The sequence below is a fragment of the Hyla sarda genome, chromosome 7 (genome assembly GCF_029499605.1).
Source record: "Hyla sarda isolate aHylSar1 chromosome 7, aHylSar1.hap1, whole genome shotgun sequence".
Classification (NCBI taxonomy): domain Eukaryota; kingdom Metazoa; phylum Chordata; class Amphibia; order Anura; family Hylidae; genus Hyla; species Hyla sarda.
The window spans coordinates 13,507,862-13,525,428 of record NC_079195.1 but is presented as its reverse complement, the minus strand read 5'-3'; the positions used below and the strand labels follow the sequence as shown (position 1 = coordinate 13,525,428).

General features: G+C 44.4%; 2 protein-coding genes across 5 annotated transcripts in view; one reads left to right on the top strand and one right to left on the bottom strand.

Moving 5' to 3' along the window:
* Positions 1 to 15,449, top strand: part of PLEKHS1 (pleckstrin homology domain containing S1) — a 55,938-nt gene extending 40,489 nt beyond the window's left edge. Inside the window, exon 17 of the mRNA XM_056528989.1 lies at positions 15,341 to 15,449. The gene's annotated coding sequence lies outside the window, so the exon portion shown is untranslated. The remainder of the gene's footprint in view (positions 1 to 15,340) is intronic.
* The window catches only part of DCLRE1A (DNA cross-link repair 1A), a 132,982-nt gene that overhangs the window by 100,842 nt on the left and 14,573 nt on the right, over positions 1 to 17,567 (bottom strand). For 2 of the 4 annotated variants that reach the window (XM_056528983.1, XM_056528982.1), the window contains exons 6-10: positions 15,677 to 15,820; positions 15,314 to 15,459; positions 12,263 to 12,417; positions 9,520 to 9,661; positions 8,193 to 8,554 (exon numbers count right to left, since the gene is read on the bottom strand). In XM_056528983.1, coding sequence (XP_056384958.1) covers positions 8,394 to 8,554; positions 9,520 to 9,661; positions 12,263 to 12,417; positions 15,314 to 15,459; positions 15,677 to 15,820 — 748 coding nt within the window. In that variant the 3' untranslated portion in view covers positions 8,193 to 8,393. Of the gene's footprint in view, positions 1 to 8,192; positions 8,555 to 9,519; positions 9,662 to 12,262; positions 12,418 to 15,313; positions 15,460 to 15,676; positions 15,821 to 17,567 lie in introns of those variants that run through there. The other 2 variants (XM_056528984.1, XM_056528985.1) reach the window with 1 other exon arrangement.

The window sequence follows — 17,567 nt, the reverse complement described above, 5'->3', positions numbered from 1 at the left end:
TCAGGGAGCATCAGGGTCAATGCAAACTCTTTGGAACTTGTTTGGGGCTGTTTATCCATCGTCTGGACTATCCTGCGTTGACACCTTTCAATTTTTCCTCTTCCGTACGGTAAGCATAAAAATCTCCTTTTCTCTATCGACTCCATTGGGGGACACAGACCGTGGGACGTACCAAAGCCGTCCCTTGGGTGGGTAAGGAATCAGACAGGTGGACGGTTGGACCATCACCGCCTGCAACGTCTTACGGCCCAGAGTAGCATCAGTAGATACGAAGGCATGAATCTGGTAGCACCTTGAGAAAGTGTGCAAAGACGACCACGTGAACTCCTCACAGAACTGTAAGGCCGAAGCCACGTAGCGGAGGCCCAGGATGCCCCGAAAAACGGATGGAATGAGCCAAAATCCTGAAGGGTGCATCTTCCCCTTACAACGGTAAGCTCCCAAAATGGTTGTCTTGTCCAACGACCACAACAGGTTGTGGAACAAACGCTTCCAGAGATGAGAAGGGGCCGGACAAAAAGGACTGAAGGACGATGACCTCATCGAGATAAAAAGTTCAAAACCAATTCAGGTACGAAGGACGGACCTGGACGGAAAACAAAACAAACTTGTCCTGGTATACAACCAGGAAAGGAGAATTGCAGGAGAGAGCTGCCAGCTCTGACACCCTCCTAGAGCAGAGCAATAAGGAACGCCACATTCCGGGGAAGGAGGCAAAGGGAAATGTCCCTGAGAGGTTCAAAAGGGGGGCCTTGCAGGGCATCTAAGACCCAGTGCAAGTCCCAAGGGAAAAAAGGAGACCGAGTTGTGCCACTCCCTGAACTAGGTTCGGACATGATAATTGAACGCCAGAGAACGTTGGAAAAGAATGGAAACGGCCGAACCTTTGACCCGTTAGGGAGCTGCAGCCAACTACGACCGAAGAAAAAAGGTTGAGTGTCACTCCAACAGAAAAAAGACCGCCAGGTATGGTGGTAAATCTTTGCAGGGGAAGGCTTGTGAGCCCTCAGCATGGTGCGAACCACTTGGGAAGAGAAACCGCGGGTCCTCCGAACAGCTGTCTCACAACAGATAAGGAAGGGCAAAGCCCGACCAACAGAAGGAAACTGTTTGGTTGTGGCGGAACGTGCAGAGGTCCATGCCTGGAGCACCCCAGAGGTTGCAGGTCACTGCAAACACCTCTGGATGTAGGGACCACTTGCCTTGGACGGCTGAGGACCGTCTGAGCAAGACCACATCCCAGAAACGTCCAGAATGAAGATCGCTGAGATGCCGGAACCTGAGTTCCGCCCCGAAGGGAATTTCCCAAGAAGCAAGCCAAGAAAGAATTGCCCTAGGCCCAAACATGTTGAAGGGGAAAAGGGCTTCACGGAGGACGAAGGCCCCGAGAACAATCTTGCGGTCGAGAGACCATGGACACCTTAACCACCAGAAGAGAATCACCAATTGAAGAGGTCGGTGATGAAACTGGGCAAATGGCATGGCCTCCATGGCCGCCACTAACCGATCCAGGACATCCATGCAAAAGCGAGTGGAAACTGGAGCAGGATGCCGAAGTCATCGGACTCTTGATAAGAGTCAGCTGACTGGTCGGCGGAAACGAAAGCGGGTAGAGGCCGCGTCGAACTGGAGCCCCAGGAGAGCAGTTGGACATGTCCCGATTGAACACCCAACTGAAGTGAGACAAGGTCTGGAGGTTGAGACTAAGGCTCTCAAGGATCTGGGCCCTGGCTGGAGCTGTGATCAGGAGGTCGTCCAAGTAAGGAATCACGGAAACAACTGTTGTCCGTAAAAGGGGCTATCACAGGCGCCAGGACTTTATAAAAGGTCCGCGGAGAAGTGGTCAGACCGAAATGGAGAGCCACAATAGGAAATGACCGTCCGGAACTGCAAAGCGGAGCTACCGCTGATGACCGGGAAACAATGAGATGTGGAGGCAGGCATCCTTGATATCCACCGAGGAACGAAAACTCCCAGTGAACCATGGACGCCATCACCGAACGGAGAGACCATTCGGGATGGAAGGCAGAAGATGCTGTCTGAGATACTCTAGAACCAAGAGTGGGCGAACAGAAACGCCTTTCTTGGGGACCACAAAGAGGTTGGAATAAACCTCAAAAACATTCCCCTGAAGGAACCGGGACAATTACTCCCTGGATAAAAAAAGGAGCTGGGGCAGGCCCCGAACTGCTTCTGCTAGAGAGGGGAACTGGAGGGTCCAGGAAAGAAAAAGGCAAGGAAGGGAAGCAAATTCGATCCTGTATCCATTGACTACCACATCCCTGACCTAGGAGTCCTGAATGTATGTAGTCCAGGCGTCCTGGAAGAGTAAGAGGCAACCAATCACCTGAGAAAGGTCAGCGGGTGGGGGCGACCCATCAGACAGAGGAAGGCCTACGGGTGCCTGATGGGGCCGGAAAGGATAGCCAACCTCCGGGGCAGGTCCAGAAGGAGGGATCCCTCTTCCCGTGAAAGCGCCTGGCTGAACCCTTTGTTGGTACCCCTTGGTGGTACCAAAAGGTCCGCAGAACCAGAAGGGGGACTTACGACTGAAAGCAGTTCTGTGAGCCTTATCCAGAGGTAATAAAGAACTCTACTCCGCCCGTCACCTCACTTCCTGAAGGCAGCGTCCGCATTCCAGGCTTCAAGCCATATGGAGGGACTGTGGCTACCAGTGGCAAAGGCAGCACAGTGGCTGTGCATGGAAGCGGAACACAAAATCTCCAGCTGCAGAGCATCGGAGAGCTAGATTAAACAAATCTTCTAGAGGGATCTTGAAGACTACCCTGGCGGAGTTGGGAGACCATACTGAAAAGGCCTTTGACACCCAGGCTGAAGCAAAAGCAGGAAGAACCTGCTGTTTCAAAGGCAAGGTTAAGTCTCCACCTTCATGTCCACTGGATCCTTAAAGGCAGCCGCATCAGCCAACAGTCGGGTAGGCGCCTTAGAGAGGCGGGAGACCAGTAGATCCACAGTTGGAGAGGAGGTCCACCGAGCAATGAGGTCCATGGTGAAGGGATACCGCGCTTGAACCTTGTCAGGGTGCCTCCAGGCGGATACCAGCAGGGCGTAAAATTCAGCGCGAGAGCTGAAAGTCTTAGGTTCCGATCGGGCACGAAGAAAGGAGACTTCTGGAGCCACGTCCAAAGTTCCTGGTTCCTTTAGATGGAAGCGGTGTCTTATGGCTGAAACCAATGAGTACACCACATCAGGCATCCGTTCGTTCCTTTGAGTCGGAGGTCCAATCAGAAACCTCACCCATAAGTCCTCCAGTTGAATGGGAACAAGGTGAGGCAGCCCTGGAAGAGGTCGGGCACGATGAAAGGAAACTTCTGGACCACGTCCAAAGTTCCTGGGTCCTTCAGTTGGAAGGTGTCTCTTATGGCTGAAACCAATGAGTACACCACATCAGGATTACCCCTGTGAAAGGAAACTTCTGGAGCCATGTCCGAAGATCCTGGGTTCACTAGATGGAAGGTGTCTCTTATGGTCGAAACCAATGAGAGCACCATGTCAGATGTATCCAATCGGAAACTCCATCCACAAGTTCTCCAGGTAAATGGGAACGAGGTGAGCCAGATGAAACACCTTTATGATGCTTGCGAGAGCGGTTAGTATAGGGGGTCCCTCTGGAGGGCCGGCGTAGGGCGGACCTCTCCAAGGCTGTCACACAGAACGGGAGACATGAGCCAAGTCGATATAGACTGGGAGAGTGGTAGAAATCGCAGGGGAAGCAGTGGTGCATGCGGAACAAGTGGTTTAGCAGAACCAAGTATGGTAGAGTTGCTAACCCCTGCAAGAACAATAGGTGACCAGGCCGGACACATCCATTCTTCTATTTAAAAATGTATTTTATTTCATTTTTTTTTTTTTTTTTTTTAAAGAAACTGCACACTCAGTGTATGTGTCCCCAATAAGGTAGCAGCTGTGAGGAGCGCTGCACGGCTGAGGGGAGAGAGCGAGGGAGAAGCATAGCCAATGAGAGACCGGCCTAGCCAAAGGGCGCCACTCATTGGCCCTCAGAAACCCTCCGCACGCGCTTAGCGCTGATTGGCAGAGAAGGGACTGGCCGCATACAGAGGAGAGAGAGAAGGATTCCCGTGGCTGTGAGTGGGCGGGGCTAAAGCCCGACAAGGGCCCGCGGCCAGAGAAGGAAAATGGCCGGGCTCTAATGGTGTCCTCGCTCCCATAAAGAAAAAACACAGACGGCAGCACGCCGCTGCCAACAGAAGAGCAGGGCTGTGTTCCGGGGCAGTGAGCGAAATGGCCGGAGATAGGGGCCGCGCTCACTGAGAGCGCAGGAGGAGTCGGAAGTGTTCCGCTGCCGAAATGAAAGTAGTGTCGGCGTCTGAATGAATAGACGCCGAAGAAAAGGAAAGACTTGCACAGTCCTACACCACTGATTTTAAGCCCCCATTGCCTGAAAAAGTTCCCCACAATTCAGGAGATAACAATAAAGAGGAGTGGGCTGAAGTAGGGGGTCTCCAGAGGATGAAGAATCCTAGGACCTGCAAGAAAAGGGGGAACTATACTCATCTTCAGTCAGAAGAACTTACCTAATGGAGTCTTCAGTCAGCCTTTTGTCACCTGCATCATGCCGGGCTTGAAAAGAGAGACTAGCAGGGAAAGATGGGGGACCCGGACCCATGAGGTACAACCCCAGGCGCTGACCGTTGGCGAGAGGGGGTTAACAGTACATCTAAGATGCCTGCCACCTCTCGAAATGGGAAACAGTGAACGCTATGTTCCTGAGTCCCCACCTGAAAACGGAAAGAAAAAGGAATTAAAAAAAAACCTCATTCCCTAACTAGGAAAATAATAAAAACATAAGATCTGGTCTGGAGAGAACTCCAGACCACATCCACCTCCTTAGACACTAAGCTAAAACTGATTAGCTCAGGGGCTGGAGGCGGGTATATCCTGCTGGGAGGAGCCAACTTTTCTTGTTGCCATAGTGCCAAGCCTCCTAGAGACAGCAGCATACACCCCACGGTCTGTGTCCCCCAATAGAGCAAAAAAAAAAAAAATAAATATATAAATATATATATATATATATATATATTTTATATGCTTTCAGGCTGGCACTACATGGCAACTTTAAAAGACAACACTGGTCACACGTCATCACAGCCAATGAAAGTAAATGGGGCTGCACCAGGACCTGCAACAACACATTGGCCAGCAAGACATCCAGCATGGACTCTTGGTCACTTGCCGCTGGTTTGCAACCACACTATCAAGGCAATCTTCAGCCACCTGACTCCTGGCCAGAGCCACTGTGGTCCTGACCTTTATGCAGCTCCCATTTGGCTGCATGACTAAAGGGGTACTCCACTACTATACATCTTATCCCCTATCTAAAAGGATAGGGTATAAGCTGTCTAATCACCGGGGTCCCACCGCGATCTCCTGGGATTCTAAACAAACACCGGGTTCCTGCGGTAGTGGTTGTGATATAGTAAGAGGGTCAGAACGCTTGAGCACCGGAGTACCCCTTTAACAGGTAGACCTATTAGCTACCCCTAGATGTGGCTACAGGTAGTAGTACTTTACTATGTGATTATTACAAAAATGGAGCTCTAACCTCTATACCAGGATGCCTCTAGATTAGAGATGAGCGAACTTACAGTAAATTTGATTCGTCACAAACTTCGTCTCGGCAGTTGATGACTTTTCCTGCGTAAATTAATTCAGCTTTCAGGTGCTCCGGTGGGCTGGAAAAGGTGGATACATTCCTAGGAAAGAGTATCCACCTTTTCCAGCCCACCGGAAAGCTGAACTAATTTATGCAGGAAAAGTCATCAACTGCCGAGCCGAGAAGTTCGTGACGAATCGAATTTACTGTAAGTTCGCTCATATCTACTCTAGATGTTGCAGAACTACAACTCCCAGCATGCCGTCTGTCCGGGCATGCTGGGAGTTGTAGTTTTGCATCAGTTACAGTACACTGGTCAATACAGATGGTTTATGTAAAGTTTATAATATTTTAAAAGGAAAATGTCAAAATGACAAGAAACACAAATCTTACATCTTTGTTTATTTTTTTCGTTAAAAATCCCCCATACATGGTAAAAGTTTCCCCAGAATATATAATTTACCCGTCTCCCATTACATAATACAAATAATTTCATTAACATTAAAATGACATAATAGGACACTGACAAAAAGAGGACAATTGCAGGAAAAAAATATAACACACAACACAGGAGCAGATGTTGTATACCATGTTGTATACCATTAAAGTGAATAAAGCAAAATTGTAATACCACATGCAACCTGAGGACAGGAGAGGTGCTGTTTAATTTTTTTATTTATTTTTTTATTTCTATTCCTGTATAAGAAAATGGGAGCACCAGAAAACAGGGCAGTGTGGCCTGCAGTAATACAGGGAGCGCTGACAATACGTGCTCCAGCTGAGGCCCTTGTTCCCGGTGCAGCACACTGTTTGGCGCAGGTCACATGTAGTAGTGTTAGTGATATACGTGAATGTGCCTGAACGCCGGGATTTAGAAAATACAATTTTGTAATGTTTCAAACCATAAGCGAGTGATTTTGTTACAGCTCCTTTTAGCATGTTAACCCGTACTGTCTAAGTTCAAGAACTCTGCTTGCTTTCAGTGAAGAGAAGACCGTTCACATCCAGAGGCCGAAAAATCTCTATAAAAATACCAAAACTTCATAACTACAGCAAACCCAAAGTTCCGAGAATCATAATCTGAAGACAGCGTTTCCCAACCAGGGTCCATCCAGCTGTTGCAAAACTACAACTTCCAGGATGCCCGGACAGCCGAAGGCTGTCCGAGCATGCTGGGAGTTGTAGTTTTGCAACCGCAGGTGGGAACCTGGTTTGGAAACTCTGTTTTCAGATAGTTTTGGCTTTGCTGCAATTATAATCATCTAAAAAAACAGTGTTTCCCAATCAGTGTGCCTCCAGATGTTGCAAAAACAACTCCTAGCATGCTGGGAGTTTTAGATTTGCAACAGCTGGAGACACCCTGGTTGGGAAATACTGTTCTGACGGGACAAAAAAAAAAAAAAAAATTTAAGAATTATATTTATATATATTCCTCTGGCGTTAAAGGGGTACTCCCCTAGAATTTCATTGTTATTTTTTTATGAACTGGTGCCAGAACGTTAAACAGATTTGTAAATTACTTCTATTTAAAAATCTTAATCCTTCCAGTACTACTTAGCTGCTGTATACTACAGAGGAAGTTCTTTTCTTTTTTAATTTCCTTTTCAGTCTGACCACAGTGCTCTCTGATGACACCTCTGTCCATGTCAGGAACTGTCCAGAGCAGGAGAGGTTTGCTCCTACTCTGGACAGTTCCTAAAATGGACAGAGGTGTCAGCAGAGAGCACTGTGGTGAGACAATAAGGAAATTCAAAAAAGAAAAGAACTTCCTGTAGAGCATACAGCAGCTGATAAGTACTGGAAGGATTAAGATTTTTAAATAGAAGTAATTTACAAATCTGTTTAACTTTCTGGCACCAGTTGATTTAAAGAAAAAAAAGGTTTTCCAGTGGAGTACCCCTTTAAAAGAATTCTTCTCAACCAAGTGTCTCTAGCTGTTGTAGAGCTATAATTCCCAATGTATCATATACTGTAAAGCAGCTTCCTCCAATCTGTGGTTCTCCAGCTGTATAACCACAACTCCCATGAAGCCTGGAGAGAATCCATAGGCAGTCAGGGAATAAAGAGAGTTGTAGTTTTGACAGCTGGAGAGCCATAAGTTGAGGAATACTGCTAAAAAGTATTGACGCAAAATTAAAAGGGGTACTCCGGTGCGATTAAAAAAAAAAATCTTAATCCTTCCAGTACTTCTTAGCTGCTGAATACTACAGAGGAAATTATTTTCTTTTTGGAAGACAGGGCCCTCTGCTGACATCACGAGCACAGTGCTCTCTGCTGACATCTCTGTCCATTTTAAGAACTGTCCAGAGTAGGAGAAAATCCCCATAGCAAACATATGCTGCTCTGGACAGTTCCTAAAATGGACAGAGATGTCAGCAGAGAGCACTGTGCTCGTGATGTCAGCAGAGAGCTCTGTGTTCCAAAAATAAAAGAATTTCCTCTGTAGTATTCAGCAGCTAAGAAGTACTGGAAGGATTAAGATTTTTTAATAGAAGTCATTTACAAGTCTGTTTAACTTTCTGGCATCAGTGTTTTTTATTTATTTATTTATTTATTTTTTTAAATCAAAAGTTTTCCATCGGAGTACCCCTTTAAAACAGTCCATTGCTTTCTATTATACAGTTATCCTTCAGGTCAGATAACACCTAAAGGAGGTCTCCGGGGTAATGTAAGTGACTGGTGTGCGTTATCTTACTCCTCTCTCTCTCTCCGGACAGTAAAGTGCTCTGTACAAAAATCCTATAAAACCCCCCTTTTCTCATCGCCTGGTTTCTGAAAGCCACTCCGCAAAGTATTTCTCCATCGTCGTACGGGATTTCCAGTTCCCCACGTTGACGGTCGGGATGATTTTTTGAGGTTTTAAGAATTGCACAAATCGCTTCATCTCCGAGAAACTGCTGTGCTCGCTGTAAGGAATACCTGAGGAAGAAGATCCGGAGGAAACGGGGTAAAATTAGAGACAACATGACGGATGGACATGAAAACCAAGATACAGGCGGGATGTTAAATGGCCACTGTCCCTTAACAATAGCTTTATAAAGTAGTGTTTGCCTCCATGCCTGTCCTGGCATGCTGGGAGTTGTAGTTTTGCAACAGCTGGAGGCACCCTGCTTTGTAAACACTGCTTTATAGATTGCTGACTTTTGCAGTATGGTGCGGATTATAGTGTCTGCTCTGTGCAGTTGTTTCCAGATTCTGTGTGTGTGTTTTCTAGTGCCTTGCTGTAGTCAGCTTTGTTTGTTTCCAGTCAGTTTGAGCATGCTGGGAGTTGTAGTTTTTGCAACAGCTGGAGGCACCCTGGTTGGGAAACACTGCTGTAGAAACCATTTTGATCCGTTCGGGTCTGATTGATCAGACACCTGACTGACCGCTATAATGAGCCAACAGAAACGCGAGTTAAACGTGTTCTTTCCCGGCTCTGTGCCATGTGACCAATACAAAATTTGTGTTTTTTTTTTTTAGTTACAGGTACATTATAAAAAGGTTTTTTTTCCCCACCAACACTACTGATTATCAATTAGCAACATAGGAGTTGCAACATTAGGAGAACACCCCCAGTTTTTGCAAAACTACAACTCCCAGCATGCCCGGACAGCCAAAGGCTGTCCGGGCATGCTGGGAGTTGTAGTTTTGCAACAGCTGGAGGCACCCTGGTTGGGAAACAGTGATCTAGTTAGTAGTGGTCCAGCCGTTTCAGCCCCTATCATCTATCCTGATAAGTGTTGTTGGGAAAAATCCATTAATCTCATCAGCCGGCCAGGTCTGTTTTTTTCTGCAATACAAAGCTCCGAATCCTTTGCACAGACAAGACATAAGTGATAACATTTTATGCAAGGATTTTGGAGCGGACATTCACTTTAGTGTTAATGGAAATAACGTATTACCGTAAAGGGTGACTTTTCCTCGGGTGTCCGGCTTTATATCAGCCACTGAACTGCAGCCGTCCGAATAAGTCCATCCCGTCGGCTTAAACGCCAAAACGCGATCGTATTTACCAGGGAACTTGTTCAGATGGGCATAAAGACCCTGAAAGGAAAATATATATATATAAATAAATGAATAACTTTTTATATATTTATATTTAATAATAATAATAATAATAATAATAATAATAATAATAATATTATTATATATAAAAATATTATATTTATAGATTATTAAAAAATAAGTTAAAGGGGTACTCCGGTGAAAACCTTTTTTCTTTTAAATCAACTGGTGGCAGAAAGTTAAACATATTTGTAAATTACTTCTATTAAAAAATCTTAATCCTTCCAGTACTTATTAGCTACTGAATACTACAGAGGAAATTCTTTTCTTTTTGGAATGCTCTCTGATGACATCACGAGCACAGTTCTCTCTGCTGATGTTATAATAATAATAATAACGCTTTATTTATTGTTGTCCTTAGTGGGATTTGAACCCAAGTCCCCAGCACTGCAAGGCAGCAGTGCTATCCACTGAGCCACCATGCTGTCCTTAGTATAGATCTGCTATGCATGAATGCTAAAATGGACAGAGATGTCAGCAGAGAGCACTGTGCTCATGATGTCATCAGTGTTGCAAAAAGAAACAAGGATTAAGATTTTTTAATAGAAGTAATTTACAAATATGTTTACCTTTCTGGCACCAGTTGATTTAAAAGAAAAAAAAAAAGGTTTTCACCGGAGTACCCCTTTAACCCCTTAAGGACTCAGCCCATTTTGGCCTTAAGGACTCAGACAATTTAATTTTTACGTTTTCATTTTTTCCTCCTCGCCTTCTAAAAATCATAACTCTTTTATATTTTCATCCACAGACTAGTATGAGGGCTTGATTTTTGCGCGACCAGTTGTCCTTTGTAATTACATCACTCATCATAAAATGTATGGCGCAATCAAAAAACACTATTTTTGTGGGGAAATTAAAAAGAAAAACGCAATTTTGCTAATTTTGGAAGGTTTCGTTTTCACGCCGTACAATTTATGGTAAAAATGACACGTGTTCTTTATTCTGAGGGTCAATACGATTAAAATGATACCCATTATTATATACTTTTATATTATTGTTGTGCTTAAAAAAAAAAAATCACAAACTTTTTAACCAAATTAGTACGTTTAAAATCCCTTTAATTTGATGACCTCTAACTTTTTTATTTTTCCGTATAAGCGGCGGTATGGGGGCTCATTTTTTGCGCCATGATCCGTACTTTTTTTTGATACCACATTTGCATATAAAAAATGTAATACATTTTTAAAAATTTTTTGTAAATAAAATGTATTAAAAAAGTAGCAATTTTGGACTTTTTTTTCGTTCACGCCGTTCACCGTACGGGATCATTAACATTTTATTTTAATAGTTCGGACATTTACGCACGCGGCGATACCAAATATGTCTATAAAAAAATTTTTACGCTTTTTGGGGGTAAAATAGGAAAAAACGTACGTTTTACTTTTTTATTGGGGGAGGGATTTTTAATTTTTTTTTTACTTTTAAATTTTTTATTTTTTTTTATTTTTTTTTTTTTCAGACCAGAGCAGAAGACGCCAGGAGCCGGACAGAGGCAGGTGAGGGGACCTCCGTGCGGCGTTCTGAATGATCGGATCCCCGCAGCAGCGCTGCGGGCGATCCGATCATTCATTCAAATCGCGCACTGCCGCAGATGCCGGGATCTGTATTGATCCCAGCACCTGAGGAGTTAATGGCGGGTCCCTGGCTGCGATCAGCAGCCGGGATCAGCCACGCATGACACGGGCATCGCTCCAATGCCCGCGGTTATGCACAGGACGTAAATTTACGTCCTGGTGCGTTAAGTAACACCGCACCAGGACGTACATTTACGTCCTGCGTCCTTAAGTTTTTTATTATTTTATTATTATTTGGTGACAATACTCATATGTAAAATTTTTACTTTCAAAGACAATACGTGGCCACGCAGGTAAGGGTGCGTTCGCACGGTCGTCTGTCCCCGTTTAGGTTCCGTTGTTGCTTGTAAACTGATTACAAACTGTTGTAAAATAATCCCATTGATGTCAATGGTATTTTTTTTTTAAAATTTTAAACAATCTTTTCACATCCGTTTTTTTCTCCTGTAAAAAAATAAATAAAAAAGAGGAAAAATGGATACAGTAAATTTAATATTGAAGTCTATGGAAAAGGGATGAGCCTTTAATGTCATCCGTTTGCATGTATTTTTTCAATCAGTTTTTTTGATCTTTTTTTTTTACTTCTGAGCATGCTCATAACAAAAAAAAAAAATATATATATTTTTTGGGGGTTTATTAACTGAACAATAATGGATCCAAATGAATAACATCCGTTTGCATCAGTTATTGTCCGGTTTCTTTTTTTGACGGGAGAAGAACGGGACGGGTCTAAACGGCCGTGTGGCAGGCTTTTGCCATAGACCACAAAGGTCCTGCATTGTCTATGGGCGTGTGAAGTGTGCATGGTCAGGTTAATAATGGGCATGTTGGGAGTTGTAGTTTTGCAAAAGAAGGGGGCACCTTGGTTGGGGGGGGGAAACACTGCTACAGGGTTTGGCACTTCGCTTTCTAAAACCCCTGAATGTAAAACCTGGAATGTTATTGGGCAACGTGGAACCAGAAAGCAACATTCATATAGCCTTCCCAGAGGAGCACAGAAACTTACCTTAAAATTGACCTGCATCATGGGAAGGACGTGCAGAGCTGTACTGTGCCAGTCTGTGGTCACGAGCGCTCGGATCTCTTCTGACTCCAGACACTGCATGGTTTTGTATTTGTCTTGGGACATGCAAACCTTACAGCCCAAAACATCAGCGATTGCTGCAAAACAGAAGGAATGAGTATTACAGGTCGTCACGTTACTTATCCTGCACTGATCCTACATTATGTGCTGACATAAAAAAAATAAAATAAAAAAAAGTGTACCTCTCATAATCTTGTTAAATTTTATAATCCTTCCAGATCACTGCCCCCATCATGATAAACCACCCCCTGCCATTATTTGTATTATTTGTTAGTTTTCTGCCTTGATATTGTTCTGTATTTTCTGCTCAGTCAGATTCACAGACTGGGAAGGGGCGTTCCCCAGCAGACGTGACATCTGAAGCCATACAGGGGAGAACTTCCTCCCTCAATCTGCTACACACAGCCCAGAGCAGTTCAGTGTAAGATGAGCTATGATTGGCTGAGGCTGCACACATACCCCACTCTGCACTCCAGACTGCATTTCTCGATTTTGGACTTCTGACAGACCAGCAGGAGTCCAAAATCTGTGCAAGAGATGGGGTGGGGGTGGGAATGTACTCTGGACAAGTAGGGAGACACCTAGTGGCAGCTTTTTTTTTTTTTTTTTAAACACAAAAAAGAAAAATTTAAATTTATTTATTTATTTTTTAAACAAAGTACATTAGAAAGATTTTTTATTTACAATAGCAAAATTTAGTTTTAATGAGAGTGACCATTTAAAGGAACCCTGCAGAATAGTGAGTGCAGCTGGAGGGGGGGGGGGGGGGGGTTGAGATAATATATACTAATGGGGTATTCCAGCCCCTAATACTTATTCCCTATTGAAAGGGTGGGAGTCACATGATATCCAGAAAAGAGCCCCAACTCTTCCTGCTGCCTGGAGTGATGGGTCAACACGTGCTCCATGCATGGTCTATGGGAGTCTTGGAGATCGATGAGCAATGTACTCTGGTGCTTTCATAGACAATGCATGAAGCGAGTGCCGATCCACCGCTCCAGGAAGGGAAGAGACAGGGCCCTGGAGATGGTGCAGTGGGGTCCCAGAGGTCCAATACCCCCCCCCCCATTGCATTAAGACTTGTGCCCTATCCTGCGGAAAGGGGATATGTTATAGGGGCTGGAATCTCCCTTTACGTTTATTGTATGCACATTGACATAGGTGCTCCCCTAATGCATGCGTGCTGGAAACAGTAGTACAACATTTAGCATTGAGACCTCACTGCACCCCCACCAGCTCCAGACATGTGCATTCTCAGTTGTTCAATACAAAGGCTGGGTTGACAATACGGAATTTCCAAGTGGAACAGTCATTGGGATTACATTGTGCACAGCGGAATATTAGGAACAGAGCTTCCATTGCAAAGAAAATGATCTTTCTTATTCTTTCGGCGGAATACATTGCAGTCTACGGGGGACCACAATGCCTGCCCGAATCTCCGGATGCAAATTCCATAGCGTGAACCTAGCCTTCCAGGTTAAAAGAACGCTAGAGCAGTGATACCCAACCAGGGTGCCTTCAGCCGTTGGCTGTCCGGGCACGCTGGGAGTTGTAGTTTTGCAACAGCTGAAGGCGCTCTGGTTGGGAGACACTGCTATAATTTCCTCTCCTTTGTCTTTTATCCTGTAAGGCTAGGGTCACCCTACGGAATTTAAGTCTGGAGATTCCAAGGGTGGCCAGGAATCACGCAGGCATCGCTGTCCCCGTAGACTGCAATGTATTCCGCCAAAATAACGAGCAAGATCATTCTCTTGGCAATGGAAGCTTCGGACAACTGATCCCTATAACATGCTGCTTTTACATAGGAGGCCATATTCTAGGAAAACGTCTGCTTTAACTATGGATAGAAACTTTTAAATACATATTTAAAAGAAGAAAAAACCACCACAAGAGGACAGTTTAAATGAGAGGGGAAAATGTTTCTGCAGTAATATGAGGAAGTATTACTTTACTGAGAGAGTAGTGGATGCATGGAATAGCCTTCCCGCAGAAGTGGTCGCTGCAAATACAGTGAAGGAGTTTAAACATGTATGGGATAAGCATAAGGCTATCCTTCATATAAGATAGAGATAGGTATAAGGCTATCCTTCATATAAGATAGAGATAGGCATAAGGCTATCCTTCATATAAGATAGAGATAGGTATAAGGCTATGCTTTATATAAGATAGAGATAGGTATAAGGCTATCCTTCATATAAGATAGGGATAGGTATAAGGCTATCCTTCATATAAGATAGGGATAGGCATAAGGCTATCCTTCATATAAGATAGGGATAGGCATAAGGCTATCCTTCATATAAGATAGGGATAGGTATAAGGCTATCCTTCATATAAGATAGGGATAGGCATAAGGCTATCCTTCATATAAGATAGGGATAGGCATAAGGCTATCCTTCATATAAGATAGGGATAGGCATAAGGCTATCCTTCATATAAGATAGGGATAGGTATAAGGCTATCCTTCATATAAGATAGGGATAGGTATAAGGCTATCCTTCATATAAGATAGAGATAGGTATAAGGCTATCCTTCATATAAGATAGGGATAGGTATAAGGCTATCCTTCATATAAGATAGGGATAGGTATAAGGCTATCCTTCATATAAGATAGGGATAGGTATAAGGCTATCCTTCATATAAGATAGGGATAAGCATAAGGCTATCCTTCATATAAGATAAATATAGGTATAATGCTATCCTTCATATAAGATAGGGATAGGCAAAAGGCTATCCTCCGTATACGGTAAGATAGAGATAGGTATAAGGCTATCCTTCATATAAGATAGGACCAGGGACTAGTTAAAGGATTCAGATTATTGGGCAGACTAGATGGGCCAAATGGTTCTTATCTGCCAACACATTCTATGTTTCTATAGAACATTAATCGCCACCTATTCGCAGGATAGGTAGTGAGCGTCTGATCTGTGATGTCCAACCAACAATAAGAAACGGGGGCTCTGGGAGCCAAATTACCTAGAAACACTTTCTCTTTTCCAACAGAATAAGTTCCACAAACCACCAAAGTTCGGGGATGTAGAGTCACCATCTCGAAGGCGATGTTAACAGCAAACTGCACCGTCTCCTGCTGCGGCGGGAAAGTGTACTCCGGACTGCAGTATCTGTAAGGGGGAAAGAGACCGCAAAATGTAAATAATGAACAGCATGTACATCAGAGAGATATCTGCATTCATAGATGAGATTCACACAGGATCAGCACAGGATAAAAAATGTATTTACATCCTGTATCACTCAAGAGCTGCATTTACTATTCTATAGAATATATATTATACACACACACACTATAAAGAGATGATAAAAACAGAGACGTGGTCTTACGTGGTGTCCAGGTACAAGGTATGGATCTTTCGTCCAAGCAGCGCTGGATACCTCTCCATTGAGGGTTCTGCACGGAAGTCTCCTGTGTGTAATATTGAGGTTCCATTAGGAAGGATGAAGAGCAGAAGAACGGCCCCTGGGCAGCTAAAGTGTTAAAGCACAAGAAAAAAAAAATTGTTATGTAGAATGGAGAAGAACGACGGCATCAACAGTTTAGGAACATTTATCCCTTTATAAAAGGAGGACTAAAACAAAACAGGAGCACACCCAATGGCGTAAAACAACCTATAGGTAATCCACCAAGTATACAACTCTTCTTACCATAGGTGGTTGTGTGGACTCCAACACCACAATGGTCAGAGTGAGTAATGTCTGCTCTGCAGCCTCCCCAACCAAATGGACCATGGCAAGCAGCGACTTTGCGGGATGGAACGAGGGAACAACGACGCTGACCAGGATGGACCCGTCAGGTAAGATGAAGGTTTATTGGATGAAAATGCGACGCATTTCACAGCACTTGCGCCTGATGAAACCCCGCAAAGTCGCTGCTTGCCTTTATAAAAAGGAGGAAGCTGCAACAGATTGCCGATCCTATGATGCAGCCAGGCTTAGCATTATACAGTGAATACAATCTAATGATCACATATAAAATACTACCCTATGGGGACTTAAAGGGGTACTCCACTGGAAACTTCTTATCCCCTATCCAAAGGCAGGCCCCCAGCGATCTCCGCTCTGTGTCTGATGACTGGCCATGCGGGCTGCCATGCCCCCTCCATTCACGTCTATGGGAGGAGGAGTGACGGCTATGATGCCGTGATCTGTATAGACCTTAGGGGACTTTAAGGAGAAATCATATGATTCCTCATACAGATCAATGTGGTTCCATACAACTACTTTGATCTGTGTGCTCGGCGTTCGATTGATAAAGCCTGGTCCTGCCAGGCTTTATCATTCACAGCGCAGCAGCCAACACAGGAGCCCTTCGGCTACCTCAGCAGTGGATTGCCCCCTCCCCGCGATTGCGCTCCCCCTCTGGACAACCAGGGAGCAGTTAAAGGTACCTTTAGATGCCGCTGTCAGGTTTGACAGTGGCGATCTAAAGGATTAATAGCCGGCCGCGGCGATAGTCGGCCGCATGACCCCCAGCAACAGGAATCAGCATGGTGTCGGCCGCTGCGGCGCAGACTCGAGTCAGGAGCCAGCGCCATACCTGCTTAATGGCACATGGACGTGTACACAAGTCCATGGTCGTTAAGGGGTTAAGCATACTGATTGTTACTTTTTTAAATTTATTTATTAATAGTACAATAGGAGAAAAAAAAATCTTTATTTATATAAACACAAAATTAGAAATTGGCCGTGTCCTTCAAGGGGTCATCCAGCTATTAAAAACACATCCCCCAGCCTCAGAACGGGGCTCAACTCTGTTAGATAACTCCTTTAAAAAGGGGTACTCCTGTGGAAAACTATTTTTTTCATATCAACTGGTGCCAGAAAGTTTAACAGATTTGTAAATGACTTCTATTTAAAATTCTTAATCCTTCCAGTACTTATCAGCTGCTGTATGCTCCACAGGAAGTTGAGTTGCTCTTTTCTGTCCGACTACAGTGCTCTCTGCTGACACCTCTGTTCGTGTCAGGAACTGTCCAGTGCAGGAGAAGTTTGCTATGGGGATTTGCTTCTACCTCTGGACAGATCCTGACATGGACAGAGGTGTCAGCAGAGAGCACTGTGGTCAGACTGAAAAGAACTACACAACTTCCTGTTGAGCATACGGCAGCTGATAAGAATTTTTTATAGAAGTCATTTACAAATCTGTATAACTTTCTGGCGCCAGTTTATTTGAACAAAGACAATTGATTTTCACTGGAGTACCCCTTTAGGGTCT